Source organism: Sabethes cyaneus, chromosome 3, assembly GCF_943734655.1.
Source record: "Sabethes cyaneus chromosome 3, idSabCyanKW18_F2, whole genome shotgun sequence".
Taxonomy (NCBI): domain Eukaryota; kingdom Metazoa; phylum Arthropoda; class Insecta; order Diptera; family Culicidae; genus Sabethes; species Sabethes cyaneus.
The window spans coordinates 51,430,699-51,447,439 of NC_071355.1; the positions used below are offsets into that span (position 1 = coordinate 51,430,699).

Here is a 16,741-nt window from a genome sequence, read left to right on the forward strand (position 1 = left end):
GACAAATGAGGAAGACATGAATTCGGAATCAAAATCACCAATATCGACTACTTTTTTATGAAGAATCCAAATGCGACGGCACGCTGTGACTGTTGTAGCAATCAGAATCGAGGCAAATGCTGTTGGAGCAGCTACTAGAGCCGTTGGTTCGACTTCTGGTATGACTGTTAGTGTAGTCAGAATCGAGAAAAATGCTGTTGGAGCAGCAACTAATGGAATCGTAACAACTGTTGGAGTAGTTCGATACGACATGACAATCAAAATTGCAAATTTTGGATTTTCTCCTCTATTAAGACGAATTGTTGGTGTAGCTTCCGAAGAATGATGAGACTACAAAAAGACTTTCATCTGCTTTTAAATTTAATAATTAAGGCATAGCGTAGCGATTTTGTGGGTATGGCAAATGAAGAGCGTCCAATATAGAGCTCTAGCCATCCCAAGCCCCTACCTAGCGCCTCCACGTGGTCATATCTGGTAATGCTCTTTTGAGTAGCCAAGCGGTGCGATGCTGGGTGGTTCCCGGCTGCCTGGTCTCAAAACCGCGGTTTTGGGCAGACGACGGAGCCACACGGCCTAGCTAATAGGTAAGCCTAATAAGTTATTTTAATTATTTTTTCGTTTTAGCTTATGAAGCATCTCCTGCTATATAGTAACAACTTTGGCCAAAACGAGTCTTAATACTGCACATGGATACCAGAATGAAAAATTAAATTAACTATTAGAAGCACTTATGGAACCTCAAAGGACGCTACTCTATTCCATACGAAGGACTGCTGGTGAGATTGTTCTATTTTTACCATATATACCGCATTTCATCTTAATATAATATTATTAACAGTATTATTATTGATATCATAAATGTGGAAGGCTGGATGATGGAGTGGATTACCAACCTGAATCCTTAAGGTCTGAAGCAAATATGGCACATATGGCAAATATGGAAGGATCCTAATGCTGGAAGGCGATTCTTATAACCCCGGAATGCGCACAAGTGCCTCTGCTTGTGGGTCCGCCCAATCCCTTTTGGCCCTTCTGTAACAACATTAGTGTGAAATTCATTGAATAATCAAATTTGGATCTATTGTAATTCTACCCACATACATTGGCAAGTCCTTGAACTGATGGTTCGACGTTTACACAAGCGAAAAAAAAATTTAAGCAAATATTTATTTTATAAACTTTCATTATTTTCGATATAATTGTATTCGTATTATTAAAATTTAATGAGAAATCTAGCACTGACGAACGTCTGTGGATCTAGTATAGAAAATTATCGGTTGAGTCAAAATTCATCAACCTGCCATTATACTTTTCATTCATCCGAACTTGAATTTGCATCCTGTCGGTCGGAAGCCATCGACGAACGCCTCTGAGATAATCTGAAATATGATAGGCGCCGAGTTTTTAGCCGATGTAGATTTACAAGTTTGAGATTTGAAATTAAAGAAAAGAAATTTTGTTGTCCAATTAAATTCCACTATTAATATTTTTATTCGCGACAGATACTTATTACTTATTGCAGACTTCATCAGTGTCTATTTTCGAAGTTCAAAAACAGACACTGAAGGCTGCAAGTCGTACTCTGAAACAAAAACCATGGTATATCCTACAATTTTGCAGAAAACGCATACCACTGACGAACTGACTTGACACATAGAAGAAAATCCTTTAAAAACCATCGTCCTGCACATTTTGTTTGCACACTAGCACCCTCTATTATGCATATTGCGGAGTAGCTTGCATTTGCAGGGTTTTATGCAGTAGGGTTTTGTACATTTGAATGGTTTTATACTGAAAACTCAAAGCAACACTCGCGCGCCGCGGTGTGGCCATGTTGCGGAACATGCTTTTTTGAAAAATGAGTGGTTTTTGATTGGACGATGGAATTATCGCGAGTGTCTCGTCTGTTTATCTGTGCGCATACTTTTTGTAAGTACCATGAAAAAGCTATTCAAATTTACCATGATTCTTGTACAAGTAATATGTTCTCAGATAATTTTACCACCTTTCATGGTCATGTCTAGTAATTTTGACTACGATTCTGTTATTTTTGTTATGTATCGGGGTGGCGCCGAAAGTAACGCATAGCAAATTTGGCCAGAACACTGCTTAAGCTAAACAGAAATCTTTTCTGCAAAAATTCACTGGTGTGTCCTCTTAATTTTATCCTCTAATATGGTAACAATTACCATGATTCTTGTTTCAGTGTATGCGAAATGTGTATCTACTGTGAACAAATATTATTTAATAGTATAGAATTTATTTGGAATAAGTTTTTTCTTTTCTTTAATATCAGGTTTCGTATTCTACTAAGACGCTCCAAAAACTTCAGTCAAGTTTGAGATTGTCAAGCGTGGAACAAACCTCGGCTAAAATATATAATTTTGGCTGGTAATTGCACAATGAACTAAATGATAATTCTTTTCTTGGTAGGATAGATATTTTGATTAACAATAATTTGTCTATCGACGGGGTGTGCACGGGGTAAATCAATTCCTGCATAAATATTCAATATGTGATAAATAGATATTGATAAATATACCGTGGACCCCCGTTCGTTTGACCGTTTTTAATCTGAACACTTTTTAATTTGAACCCCGTTGGTTTGCACGACGTGCAAATTAAAAATGGTTCAAACGTCATACTCATTATGGCATCATTTGCTTATGCAGACAATGCTCATAAACACGATTTGTTTGTGCTGATCTAGCGTGCTTAATCTGTTTCACATTGCGTTTTCCCAACGATTATGGTAGAAATTCGATCGGAGAATGAATATTCGCTGCTTGCAACTGCCTTCTGATCAAACCACCAAAACAATAACAAAGAGCAGGGCAGCCAGTTCACAAAAGTTCCAGCATATTTAGGGTTACCAGTTGTTCAAATTAAAAACTAACCCCGTTAGTTTGCATGAGGAATCGTTCAAACGAACGGGGGTCCACTGTATTTACTATTTTATATGTGTCCACCTCATCATAACAACTCTTGCCACATAATGGGACTTGACAGCTCAAGATCGTATGAAAAAGGTGGAAACTTTCGTAAAATATTCATCAATACCGGTAAATATATTTAGCATCCGGGTAAAAGTATGTAAATATGCATAAATATATTTAATATATTTATTAAATTTGAAGTGATTCGCCCCGTGTTGATATGTTTACCGTTCATTAATATCATTTTGATGTATGAAAAATATGTTTGTTTACAACGCAAAAAAATCGAAACAAAATGCCGCGAATATGAATTTTAATTGAAAAGTGATTAAATGAGTAATTCAATAAGAATTCTTAATAAAAGAGACCTTTAAATGATTGTTCAACCTAATAAATGATAAGTTTTAAATTTTATTTAATAATAACACCCAAAAGTTAAGTTTGTTTGAGTCGTACGTTTGATCAATTTCACCCCGGTGATCAATTTGCCCCTGGATGACGGTACTAATGCAAACTAAGTAGAATTCACGTCAATAGTACGGGAAAAGCTGGATGGAAAATATTCCCATAACTTTTTCCCCTAATTTCGACGTGAAAATTATTTTGAGTGGAGAGCTTGGTGGAGAGTTCGTTTTGTACGTTTTGCATTTTACCCATTTTACCCTTTTACTCGTTTTGCTCGTTTTGCCTGGGGCACTTCACTTGTGATGCGCTAAACAACTGACAGTTCTTTACGAGGTTCGACGTGAGTGTGAAAATGGGCCAGAGCATATCGAGCATATCTTCTTTTATTAATCTCGAAAGGGCAAAAATATAGGAGTGAAGAAAACAAAATAGCCTTTTTTTAATATAGCAGATATTATAAACGTGTTATTAAACACAAAGCCGATTTGGCAAGAGTGTAAGGAGCGCGTTGTTCGAATGCTAAATAAAGCAAAGTGCGATTAATTTCTGTGTTTCGATTTTGTAGGTGTTTCGTCTCGGGTGTCCTGCATTTGCTTCGCAGTGCTGTGCAATTTGTGATTTAGGAAAAAAGTCTAAAAGATGTGTATTTTTGATGTATTTTGCTACTTATTGTTAAAATGAGTTTAAAAGTCCAGCTTAGAGTGCGACAGCTTTTGTTGGTGTGAACTGCGATATTACGTCGGATTGAATACATTATACGTACTTATTGGTATTCTAAATATAAACGTCGTAAAAGTTAAAATCCGTAATCATCGCTAGAAAATTTGCATAAAATCTGCGACAACAGCAGCCCACTAAATAATGAGCACAATTGTGCAGTGAGTGATAAGAAAAACCCCGTTTGATTTAGTTTTGTGCGAACTAGAAATTGAGTCTTGGTTTATATTGCAACTATGAATTTTATTTGAGTTCTAATCCATACGGGTATGATAATCTAAAATTTTTGCAAGAACCAATTTGGTGGAGTATCTAGTGTAATCAAAAAATAAAAATATTCTAATCACGTAATCAGAAGAATGGAGAGACGCAGTTTCTGCTGCATCCAACTGCTGGTTAGCGGTTTGCTATCGCTGCAAATACTTACCGGTGCTGGTGAGTCAGAAGCGATGCATTTCAGTAAAATGATTTATTTAATGTTTCTTTGTCAGCAGTTTCAGCATACCAATATACAATCGATCTAAAAACATCTGGTTCCGTAGTACTAGGAGGAACAGTTGAATTTCATGCCACATTACTAACGGATGGAAAACCACTAGCAGACCAGTATGAGGTCCTTTGGTCAGATAATATGAATCCACCCCATACGGCGTCAGTAAGTTTAGTAGGGCGATGTAGTCTCGGGATTAATAATTTTTATCTACATGTATGCGTTGTATGAATGCGAATTTTTCATGTTATCAATTTGCAAGAAAGATATGAAAGCATTACATCCATTTCAGGGTGAAAGCAAACAACCGTATTTTAACTGGACTATCAGCTACGGCAATAATGTACCAGCAGGAACCTACAGTACTCAGGTTATTATTCGAAAATACTACTATGTTACTTACTTGGAAGTGAAACGTGAATCGGTTGGATTTAACTTGACCGGTGAGTAATGCACAGTTGTTTTATAATTTTTTATTATCGTATAGGTATTAATATTTTCATTTCTCAGGACTACTAAATGGACAAATGCAGTTAGTTCAGAATCAATCTGTCGTTGATTCGGATTACGTATCTAGTGCCTTGGCATTGAATCAGACAATCATTTTCACTGAGAGCGATTCAAGGGTGTTGGAAAAAGCAGCCTACATTAGAACATATTGGTTCGTTAATTGTCAGTATTTGGGTACATCGGATGAATTAAACAGGTTAAGTAATTTTACAAAAGAAAATGATGAATATACTATCGAAGCGTTAGTGGTAGCATCGTTTGAAAAGGTATTGCTAACCATCGAAGTTTAGTTAATTTGATTAATATTGTTTATCTTAAAGTTGCCTGAACCGACTACTACTACTACTACTACGACAACTACTACTACCACAACAACAACCACCACTACAACTACAACTACTACTCCTGCTACTACTACAACAACCACTCCTGTTACTACCAGCACTACCAGTACTACAACACATGGTATGCCGAAATGCAATTCTCGTTCATGATTTAGTCTAGCGTTTCATATTTTCAGCACCTTCCAATGATTCTACAACAGTGTCATATACTACTTCCGGACTAGCAGTAAGCTCGGTCAAACCCACAGTGGCATCAAAAGTTGATTCTAGTCGGCGTCGGCGAGAGGTACTCCCATCTGTCAATGAAACACTTGCTAGTGTTAGTCCCATATTACTCGGAATGGCCGATACGCGAAGTAAGCATTTTGTTTTAACTATTTTATTTGCTTATCAAGCTTATCGTTTAAATTATACTATATAATATGCTTTCGCCTAGTTTATGAAGGTTGCTCGCTGCGCAAAGCTCGCCTTAAGAGGGTTCAGACATTCATCTCTGAGAAATTCTGATGGCTTGCAAGTCCTCATCAAGCCGATTATATGTTAAATACAATTATAATAGAACGGATCGTCTGTACAATGTACAGAAACTTGGGTTATTCGGCCATAATATAAACTTGCGCAAATCGTAGTAGCCATGGTTTCTGCGGTAACGGTAATCGACCAAATGAATTATATTTTGAAAATTATTATTTAAAAGTTTATTAAGGGACCATGTTATCTACTGTATTGCAATGGATTCGTAGAAAAATTTCTAATCGATTGATACCAATATCTCTACAACCTATGTAGGGATTACTGAGTTATAAGTGTGCAAACTATAACCACTTTTCGTTACATGTTCCGTTCTCGTTTTTCTAAACTGCTCCCCAATATAGAAATCAAAGACGTAGTCCAACGTCAAAATGTTTGTTCCACCACGTTTGGTTCAAGAGCTATGAACTTTCGTCATTCGCTTTAATGTTTCTGGGAAAGTGGGTGACTTGAATGGGATTTTTTACATATTGAAAAACATTTTTCAAATGTTATTTTCATTAATAAGTCCGTAAACTGTGTCTTTGTACATAATTTCCTAAAATTTTGAGAACCTTCGGCTGTACAATAATTTTAAAAATTTCCAGCAATCTTTATCAATGACTAGTCCGCAAGGTAGGAAGATATTTTCAAGAAGTATGAATGGCAGTTTAAGGAAGCTGCTAAAGTTCGGCTACTGCTGTGGAAGCTGAGTCTTTTAGTGCACGCAACAGGCGGGCTGAACGATTTATTGATTCACTGAAAGCGGGGACTCAATACTACAAACATTTCTCTCTGTGCATCGAACAGCACCCAATAAGCCATTCTTGACTAACCGAACTATTCTGCACTAACTTCAGTTCCAAATATCTTCAATGAAGGGCAGAAAAAGCTGTGCAATCTGCGATACGGAGCAGTTCGTTCTGAATTCCATTTTGACATCCTGATGAAGAGGCCTGCTTTCAGATCGATCACGTTCTGGTTGATGGTCGGCACTTTCTGGATGTCACAGACGTGTGGTCCTTCCGGGACCAAACGTTGAGTCGGACCACTATCTCGTAATAAGCAAAATTCGCGCTCGGTTTTCCAATGTATTTAAATCGAAACCAACAAGAAAGATACGACTGAACCTTCGGCGGTTATCAGTGACATGAGCTGCTAAAGAGTACTTTTGTAAAGCTGCAAAGCTGGAAAGCTTTAGCAAAACTGGGTAAGCGTGAACAAAACAAAAAATACTAACAAAAAGAGGAGAGAGAGAGCTAGCGTATACATATTCTCATTTCTCTCTGAGTTCGTTTGTTGTTGAGCATAAGGGCCGCAAAAAAATTCCAAAATATAATAGTATAAAATAGACCTCATAGTGGTCCTTAGCGTCTTATCCAGTAACTCCTATTGCTACCTCCTCGTAATACCAGCCAGAATACGAGCAACTTTAACAGAAATCAGACAACCAACCCCTGTGGAAGCTAAAGTCGTATACCGACAGGAAAGGAGGCACTCGTGCGGATGATCAATATAGCAAAAAAAAAAAAACTTTGTCAGCTTTGTGCGTCTGTGGTCATGTCAAAAGCGGCTGCTAAATGATTCTTCAGCCAAGTGCACGATTATATTCCAGGTTACGAGCGGCTCACAATATCGTTTAATCCGGAGCGGGCGGTTGAATTAAGAAATTTGTTATCTCGGCACTACATCTAAGTTGGCAACCCTAACACGAGACTCGGTTGCTTGGCCCTAGTAAGGCAACCTACTTATACTATTCTAACTACGGAAATTCGGCATGAAAAAAGGCGACTAAAAAAAGATACGCTCACACCGCCTCAAGGTGCTCTCTCAGATTTTGTTACGTCGTCTATCCCCAATAGCAAGGGAATTCGTAGGGCAGTATCAAGTGGGCTTTATGGGGGCTCGTGCTACCACGGATCAAATTTTTACTCTCCTACAAATCCTTCAGAAATGTCGACAGTACAACGCGCCCACGCATCATATTTTCGTGGATTTCAAATATCGCTATTAAAGGTGTGATCCGGCAAGCGGGCATCGAATCGAGAGGAATGATCTTCAGCAAGAGTAGCCAACTCCTAGCCTTCGCAGACGACCTCGACATCATTACTAGAAACCATGGGACGGTGGAGGCAATCTACGCCAAACTAAAAACGGAGGGTAGGAGGATAACGTTATAAATCAATGCGTCGGAAACCAAATACATAGTAGGAAGAGCCTCCAAGGAAAGCAACGTTTGCCCCCCACGAACAGTGACTATTGACGGCGATGAACTGGAAGTGGTTGTTGAGTTCGAATATTTGGGATCTCTGGTCGCCGCCGACAATAATACGAGTAAGGAGATCCAACGACGCATTCAAGCTAGAAAGGCTCATTTTTCCCTCCGCAAGACGCTTCGATCAATGAGCACACGACGCCGCACAAAGCTGTTGTACAAAACGCTGGTCAGACAAGTGGTCCTCTACGGACTTGAGACAGTAATTCTCACGGAAGACATACGTGCACTTGTCGTATTTGAATGAAAGGTGTTACTGACTATTCTTGGCGGAGTACAAACGGAAAGCAGAGAGTGGCGGTGGCGTATAAATCACTAACTACAGGCACTGCTTGGAGAGATTTCCATCGTACATCTGACGAAAGTTGGGAGTCTACGGTGGGCTGGCCGCGTCGCAAGGATGCCGGACGACTGTGCAGCGACATCAGATCTTTTCAAGAACCCCACCGGCACCAGAAATAGAGTGCCCAACGTGCTAGATGGTTCGACTAAGTTAAAGCCGACTTGCGTGTGTCGAGACGTGCAACGAATTAGCGACGTGTAGCTCACTCCAGGACGGAGTACAACAATGGAGAGAAATTCTTGATACGGCAAAAGCCACCCCGGCTCTTGGCTGGTAAAATAAATATATAAAGACACTTAGCCAAGCATCCATGGTACCTGGGACTGCATATCGCAGAATTTCGAGGGTGGTAACAAGGCGCTGCTGGAATAGCTAGAACTCCAACAGTTCTGCACTATAGCCCTGCAGGAGATCACCCAGATTGGCAGGAAAGCGATGTTTAGACCGGTGATCGGGCCCTATAGCCTGCACATCGACACGAACGATAACTGCCAGTGATGCGTTAACTTTGCAGCTTCTCGAGGCCTGGTGATCTGAAGCACTTTTTCCCTCTACAAAGCCACCTGGGGATCATCCGACCTGGGTCTAATGATCAAATGCACTTTTCTCCTCCATAAATATCCACAAAGCCAGGAGATTATTTGACCAAATCGACCGTATTCTCATCGATGATCAGTTTTTCTTTAACATCTCCAACATATGCTCCCTACTGGGTCAATTGAGTTTGCATAATATAAATTTGCTGATAAACTGAATTCTAAAATATAAACAAACGGTGGCTCATTCAAATAAATTCAATACTTGATCGAGCCTGCTTTTATTTCTCGTTGCAGACATATTGAATGGAGAAAAAATTCCCGTCCACTTGCTGGAGTCAGGCGACGACGACACACCAAGCCGTATTATCAAAAAAGCAGATCCCACGTTCAACATTGATGATTCCCGGCAGCCGTTTGTGTGCGGTAACAGTTCGAGAATTCCTCCTGATCCGAAAAAAACCTACGGACACTTCGTTCGGACGATAGTTGTACAAAGTAAGTGACGAACCGAGCAACTTTCAGCGGATCAAATCAATTTTATATTTATCTCCAATAGATCCAATTGTGAAGTTCAACGTGACCGGACCCCAGTGGGTTAAAAGGGGAGATATGGTTGACCTACTGTTCCAATGTTCCGGATCACCTCCCTTCCAGTTTTGCTTCAATGTCCATAGCGGTACAGCTAATATTCTAAACCGGAAATGAAATGTAGTTAACCATACGGTGTACCTTTTTACAGGTCAGCATAACGTTACGAAGAATGAAACTTGCCACGGAACTTGGGTTAGCAACCAGGAACGTTGCAAGTTTAGCTTTGGGCGGTACTTTTTCAGTGATGAACAGCGTTCACTGGTAGTTTTTTTGAAAAATCACGTGTCCGAAAGAATTACTCAAGTGGGATTGCAGTTCTATGAAAGTAAGTACCTACGAAAGGGTCATAGAAATTCTTGTAGAGGTAACGAATTAATGTAAAATATAACCCACAGATCAACCAAAATCCCAGCTGTCGGTAATTGTGGTTCCGATTGGATTCTGCCTTCTTGCCGTGATATTAGTGGTATTCGGTGTTGCCTACTACATTCAGAATCGGGAAAGATTTATCGTTGAAGTAGCCGATTTTAACTTCGGTGATACTAGTTCACTGGATGACGACATGGAGTATAAAACATTCCAGCAGCGACTGATCGACAGTTTGCGGGAGTCTATGAGGTTCCCCCGGTTTCGGTCGGGCTCTAGTAACGCTAGCGAAGACGGAGACGACATGTCACCGTCGGCAGTGGGCGAAAGTTCGCTCCGATACGGTTCGATGACCTAAAAAATGCTATACGTTTGCACGATAGGATCTGCTTTGATATAATTTTCATGGTCGGAATAGTGTTTTCCGGAAGCTGCAGAAATAGTGCGTAAAATACGTTTCGATTAAGTACGCACTTCTATCCGCCCAACATATAATGCAGTGAGAAACTGATTGGCTTTGATGCAGTATAAAAATACTTGTATTACAATTGTATTTCATCACATTTATTACAGTTAGCAATCACGTGAAATATACGTGAATAGCCAGCATTCGGATTTAGTCTATTTTGTTTATGAACTAAAATTTAGTAACCAAGAGCAACCAGTAAACAAAATTAGATTGAAATTATATTTTGGGAATGATTCGCTGCTTGCTTAAGTCTAAATACCAAATGCCTGTACAATTTCTTATGGCAGATTGGAGTAAATGTCTGCTATATTGCAGCACAAAAATTTAGCAACTGAAATTGTAAATTGCTGAACATCTAGCATTTTACTTTTTGTCCGTGATGATTCGCAATTCCAAGACGCGTTCAAAAATGCTATCCTGCCATCCCGAAAAACAGCATTAAGATTAGAATGAAAAATATTGGGCAGTTGGGATGTCTTGGTTGTTGATTGGTAATAATTTCACCGATGATAATAAATACAAGTTACAGTAGTGATATCGCAACAAACCATCAGTTGAATCTCACAGTCAAAATTTTCCAATTGTTAAAACTATCTGCGAGCACACAATTCTACAGAGAAGAAAAACCTTAAGACTGCATGAAAAAAAAGTCAAAATTTAGTAATAGATTACGTTTGAGGTAAAATTAGAAATATACGAAAATTTGAAATCTGATATTCCGTTTGCCCATGAAATTTTTGGGCAATAAAATATAATTTACTCAAATAACCATTACTGCAAATTTATTGCTTTGTGAATGTATTATTTCAAAATAACGAAATATATTATTTTTTATATTATTTTCATGTGATATCCTGAACTGTTTTTATTACTGCATTTTGTTAGGTCGATTGGCAATCGAATTCGAATAATGCTTTCAGAGGAAATAATAACTTACCTAAATAAGCACAGAGGTTTTTAACATTGTATATACCTATAACTATTATAGAATCGATCAATTATAACTGTATCGTAAAGTAAGATATGGTGTTAGGAGTATCCGAATAAATAAAATAGAACATAAATCATCAATTGGTTTTTTGTTTTATTGATATAAACATCTCATTGGGTTTAACAAAACGATCCTTCAAATCTGCAGTGGTTACTTTTTCCTCCTCTTCTTATCGCGTATTTTCGGATCCACAACACCGTAGTGCCTAGTAACCGACCCGGGATGCGCTGCCTTCTGGCGGGCCCGCAGTTGATGCTGCTGAAATGATTTGGCCGCTCCAAAACTTTGTCCTTTCCGGCGGCGACTAGCGCGTTCGCTGTCCTCTTTTTCGCGTTTGCGATCTGCGAGAATCTCCTTGTAGTTTCGGTACACGTTTTTCGGAGGTTTCGCTCCGAGTTTGATTGCCAGCGCTACTCTGGCTTCGTGCTTGGTTTCCTTATCTAAACCGGATATGCCGAAATTGATGACCTCCTTGCGAGCTCGACTAATGTCGAACGTGCGAGGGTCTTCCCGGGGTTTGCGCTTTCGTCTGTATGCATCGGAGAAAATGTCGGCAATATCTGGTTCACTTTCTGTACCACTTTCTTTGTCTTGAACTTCAGATGGCAGCGGAAAAGATTTTGGTTTTTCAAGTTTATTCTTTTTTGCCTTAACGGGTTCAAAAACAACCAATTTAAATTCATTTTCTTCGCTGCATTTTTTCAACAACGATGCTTTCGTTGGAACTGGAACGAAATTATCCATTTTGATAGGTTAATCTGCAAATTACTAACATGATTAATAAGTTTTAAATATAACATCAATCAGGTACCTCTCTGATTTGAAATAGGTAAATTACTTTACTTAAATAATTTAAACAGTAAGCCCCATTTAAGCTGTTCTTCGAAACTTCGCACCTAGCAAGGCATTCCAGCACTGAGCTGAGCTTAGCACAGCCGTCCGTTGTTTATACTTTTCGACCCTTACTGCATGTTCGGCAAGATTTTGACAGTTTTCTGATTATGCGTCAATTGGCCTTGCCAGCGTTGCTGATATTGTTCAGGGTTTTGCGTGAGAAAAAAAGAAAGGGAAGTATTTTTGCTTTTGTCAACACTCACGCGTTGACAGTTCGGCACGAGATTTCCTGTAAGTGCGAGCAGCCTACGAAATCTCTTTCAACGCTGGCAAGGCCAATGAAGCAATATTCAAGGGTTTGGAAAGTTTTATCGTTTACACACCACCAGAAAAGTACTTAACAAAAACCTGAAAATCAATCAACCAAAGTCTTGACCAAAGTGCAAGTCAAGAGCAACATTTCAATAGGACCCAAGTGCAAAATATAAAAAAACTGGTTTTTTGGTTATATTTAAAGCTTTTTTAAGTATCTATAGTAAATACAAAACATCATAGTGATTTAAAAACTATATAGGTCTTAAAAAGCAAATTTGAAAAAGCCTTATGTGAAAACTGGCAACAAAGTTTTCATTTTGTGCTTCGGCCCTTCTGTATGAAAAAGCCTATACCAAGAGCAACATTTCAAATAGGCCGAAGTCAAAACTGACAGTTTCGAGAAAATCGATGATGAAACTTGCGCATCATTTTTTAACTCCTCATTTGATATAAATAGTTATGTTTAGAATTGAATGACGCATTTTGATGCAAAAACATAACAGTTTAATGTGTAATGCAACAACTAGCAGGAAACACATTGATTTACTTTGTAATTTGCAAAAATATGCGTTGGGCCGTTTTCGGAAATCTTTCGGCAATACGACTTTTTCATAAGGCTGATTTGATTATCCATTGTAGTTGAGGCCTTTGACATGAGGCTTTTATTTACTGTCAGTGGTGATATGATTTTGGTGTTGGGCCGATTTTCAGTCAGCGTTTTGCATTTGGCCCTTGTTTATCGAGTTGCTTTAAAGCACAGTGGCTATAAAAGGTTAAAAATTCTTGACCAGGACAGAGGACAGGACGCCGGCCAGCTTCATTATTTGTACTAGAGAAGTTGCGGTTTAATTTCATCATCAAATCTGCCACCTCCGTTGAGCAGGTTTTTGTGAAGCGAAACCTGTTACCCGTGAAATGCAGAAAAATTTGCCGATTTACGTTAAAGATGCGTTTAGACCGGACAATTTCTTGTCAACATGTGGAATGCAACATGCGGAATGCGACATGTTGCTAGTTGTTGCTAAGCGTTGCTTCTGTCGCCATCTAAATACTTGTGATATGTTGCTATAGTTGCATGGAAACATCAGGTAACAGTTTGGAAAAAGTTGCGTGCCACATGTTGCCAATCTAAATATACCTTTAGGATTTAAAACTTGCTGTCTCCAAAACCATTAAAGGCCAACGTGAAAGGTCAATTCTTGATAAGATTTATTTATCAGGATCAAGTTGGAATCGTTTCGCGTTCCAGTAACACCGTAAAAACATGTATGGTGGTTGCAAGCCATGTATTTTTACCCTATTTTTCGCGGAGGACTCAAATGTTGGTCTCGTTGCCATCGAAAAACTGGATTTTACAACTTTTAGTAAATATAATTTTCATGTTCTTCAAGAAAAAATGTTTATTTTGGCATTCTTATTGAGAAATTGACAATTTTCTAAATCATTGTTCTTTCATCAACGCCAATCAAAAGCTTTCGACACATATTTTTCATCGCCGTCATTCGATCGGATTTTCCAGAGCCTCAATATGCTGCAAAAGCGAATCATCTATCCGTACATTTTTAATCAGTTCACCGGGTCTATCAGGAACTTAAAATCCGACCCGGTCAGCGTATTATCATACAATAACAATTTCCTTTCCAGTTAGTTTACGACTATTAGCAGCAATCTTCTAGCTCAAATTAAGATTCCACGTCATGAACGACATCCACCGATGTTTGATGTGTCCTCTTTATAATCATCTCGAAAATTTTCTGGATCTTTAATTTCTAGCAAAGGTGATAGTGTGTGGATATTTTTCTGTATACGTGAAAACTATTTTGCAGAATAAGCCTTCAGTTACCGCTTCCGTTTCATACTCAGCGACAGTCGCTATGGTAGTTTAAAGCAATGCAGCGGTTCATTCATTTGCATTTCTAACTCACCGCGTTCAAGTGCATTCCGCCTTGGCAGTTCAGCGATAGTAAATGTTGGTCGCGCAACTAATGAACTTACTCCGGTCGGTCCCTCCACAGGTGATACATATATCAAGCGAAATAGCTTTTTTTTGTGTGAGCCGGAAAGGCCGGAAAGTAGCGTAAATGTTTGTTGCCGTGCAGGCTTAAGTACCAAAACGTGTCGTCTTTGTGAATGGCCGTGTTATTTATGCAGGTGAAAAGTATTTAAACAACGTATTGTTTTTATTGCCCGTTCGAATATGGGTCTTTCTCGCAATTGTACGGAAGGGATCATCTTCGTGGCAGCAACTGCAGAACTGGCTGTTTCTAAAATATTTAATTTGCATTGTAACATTTAATTACTATTGGAAACACAAACGTTTGTGTATTTAATACTTACGAAACGTACTAAACCGGAGATGGCCAGTGATTACTTGCCACTTGCCACTTGCCGAAGCCGAAGCACAAAATGAAAACTTTGTTGCCAGTTTTCACATAAGGCTTTTTCAAATTTGCTTTTTAAGACCTATATAGTTTTTAAATCACTATGATGTTTTGTATTTACTATAGATACTTAAAAAAGCTTTAAATATAACCAAAAAACCAGTTTTTTTATATTTTGCACTTGGGTCCTATTGAAATGTTGCTCTTGATACGCAGTTTGTGTTTTGTTTTGCTTTCGGCCCTATTTTTGTTGTGAGATTTCTACGCATCGCAAGTGGCAAGTGGCAAGTAATCACTGGCCATCTCCGGTTTAGTACGTTTCGTAAGTATTAAATACACAAACGTTTGTGTTTCCAATAGTAATTAAATGTTACAATGCAAATTAAATATTTTAGAAACAGCCAGTTCTGCAGTTGCTGCCACGAAGATGATCCCTTCCGTACAATTGCGAGAAAGACCCATATTCGAACGGGCAATAAAAACAATACGTTGTTTAAATACTTTTCACCTGCATAAATAACACGGCCATTCACAAAGACGACACGTTTTGGTACTTAAGCCTGCACGGCAACAAACATTTACGCTACTTTCCGGCCTTTCCGGCTCACACAAAAAAAAGCTATTTCGCTTGATATATGTATCACCTGTGGAGGGACCGACCGGAGTAAGTTCATTAGTTGCGCGACCAACATTTACTATCGCTGAACTGCCAAGGCGGAATGCACTTGAACGCGGTGAGTTAGAAATGCAAATGAATGAACCGCTGCATTGCTTTAAACTACCATAGCGACTGTCGCTGAGTATGAAACGGAAGCGGTAACTGAAGGCTTATTCTGCAAAATAGTTTTCACGTATACAGAAAAATATCCACACACTATCACCTTTGCTAGAAATTAAAGATCCAGAAAATTTTCGAGATGATTATAAAGAGGACACATCAAACATCGGTGGATGTCGTTCATGACGTGGAATCTTAATTTGAGCTAGAAGATTGCTGCTAATAGTCGTAAACTAACTGGAAAGGAAATTGTTATTGTATGATAATACGCTGACCGGGTCGGATTTGAAGTTCCTGATAGACCCGGTGAACTGATTAAAAATGTACAGATAGATGATTCGCTTTTGCAGCATATTGAGGCTCTGGAAAATCCGATCGAATGACGGCGATGAAAAATATGTGTCGAAAGCTTTTGATTGGCGTTGATGAAAGAACAATGATTTAGAAAATTGTCAATTTCTCAATAAGAATGCCAAAATAAACATTTTTTCTTGAAGAACATGAAAATTATATTTACTAAAAGTTGTAAAATCCAGTTTTTCGATGGCAACGAGACCAACATTTGAGTCCTCCGCGAAAAATAGGGTAAAAATACATGGCTTGCAACCACCATACATGTTTTTACGGTGTTACTGGAACGCGAAACGATTCCAACTTGATCCTGATAAATAAATCTTATCAAGAATTGACCTTTCACGTTGGCCTTTAATGGTTTTGGAGACAGCAAGTTTTAAATCCTAAAGGTATATTTAGATTGGCAACATGTGGCACGCAACTTTTTCCAAACTGTTACCTGATGTTTCCATGCAACTATAGCAACATATCACAAGTATTTAGATGGCGACAGAAGCAACGCTTAGCAACAACTAGCAACATGTCGCATTCCGCATGTTGCATTCCACATGTTGACAAGAAATTGTCCGGTCTAAACGCATCTTTAACGTAAA

The 16,741-nt window shown here is 38.7% G+C and overlaps 2 protein-coding genes and 2 long non-coding RNA genes across 6 annotated transcripts; 2 read left to right on the top strand and 2 right to left on the bottom strand.

Moving 5' to 3' along the window:
• The first annotated feature begins 3,781 nt into the window (after positions 1 to 3,781).
• LOC128740557 (uncharacterized) lies at positions 3,782 to 11,559 on the top strand. Of its 2 annotated transcripts, none has more exons than XM_053836105.1 (11): positions 3,782 to 3,837; positions 3,907 to 4,493; positions 4,550 to 4,713; positions 4,841 to 4,991; positions 5,059 to 5,324; positions 5,379 to 5,523; positions 5,579 to 5,758; positions 9,364 to 9,564; positions 9,626 to 9,745; positions 9,809 to 9,985; positions 10,056 to 11,559. In XM_053836105.1, the coding sequence occupies exons 2-11, from the start codon at positions 4,418 to 4,420 to the stop codon at positions 10,382 to 10,384; spliced, it is 1,809 nt and encodes a 602-aa protein (XP_053692080.1). In that variant the 5' UTR covers positions 3,782 to 3,837; positions 3,907 to 4,417; the 3' UTR covers positions 10,385 to 11,559. The 2 variants fall into 2 exon arrangements, with proteins under 2 accessions (XP_053692080.1, XP_053692081.1); XM_053836106.1 differs by having other exon boundaries at positions 3,784 to 3,837; positions 4,553 to 4,713.
• Positions 11,560 to 11,562: 3 nt separating this feature from the next.
• Positions 11,563 to 12,418, bottom strand: LOC128740559 (uncharacterized protein C1orf131 homolog). Of its 2 annotated transcripts, none has more exons than XM_053836107.1 (2): positions 12,298 to 12,418; positions 11,563 to 12,244 (listed from the first exon to the last, which is right to left on the bottom strand). In XM_053836107.1, exon 2 carries the CDS (start codon positions 12,228 to 12,230, stop codon positions 11,637 to 11,639), a length of 594 nt encoding a protein of 197 aa, XP_053692082.1. In that variant the 5' UTR covers positions 12,231 to 12,244; positions 12,298 to 12,418; the 3' UTR covers positions 11,563 to 11,636. The 2 variants fall into 2 exon arrangements, with proteins under 2 accessions (XP_053692082.1, XP_053692083.1); XM_053836108.1 differs by having other exon boundaries at positions 11,563 to 12,254.
• A 1,599-nt stretch (positions 12,419 to 14,017) lies between these two features.
• On the bottom strand, positions 14,018 to 15,873 carry LOC128742963 (uncharacterized). The gene is made up of 2 exons (XR_008412278.1): positions 14,973 to 15,873; positions 14,018 to 14,899 (listed from the first exon to the last, which is right to left on the bottom strand). It is a non-coding gene; the product is annotated as an uncharacterized LOC128742963 (long non-coding RNA).
• Positions 14,438 to 16,293, top strand: LOC128742962 (uncharacterized). The gene is made up of 2 exons (XR_008412277.1): positions 14,438 to 15,338; positions 15,412 to 16,293. It is a non-coding gene; the product is annotated as an uncharacterized LOC128742962 (long non-coding RNA).
• Positions 16,294 to 16,741: the final 448 nt, after the last annotated feature.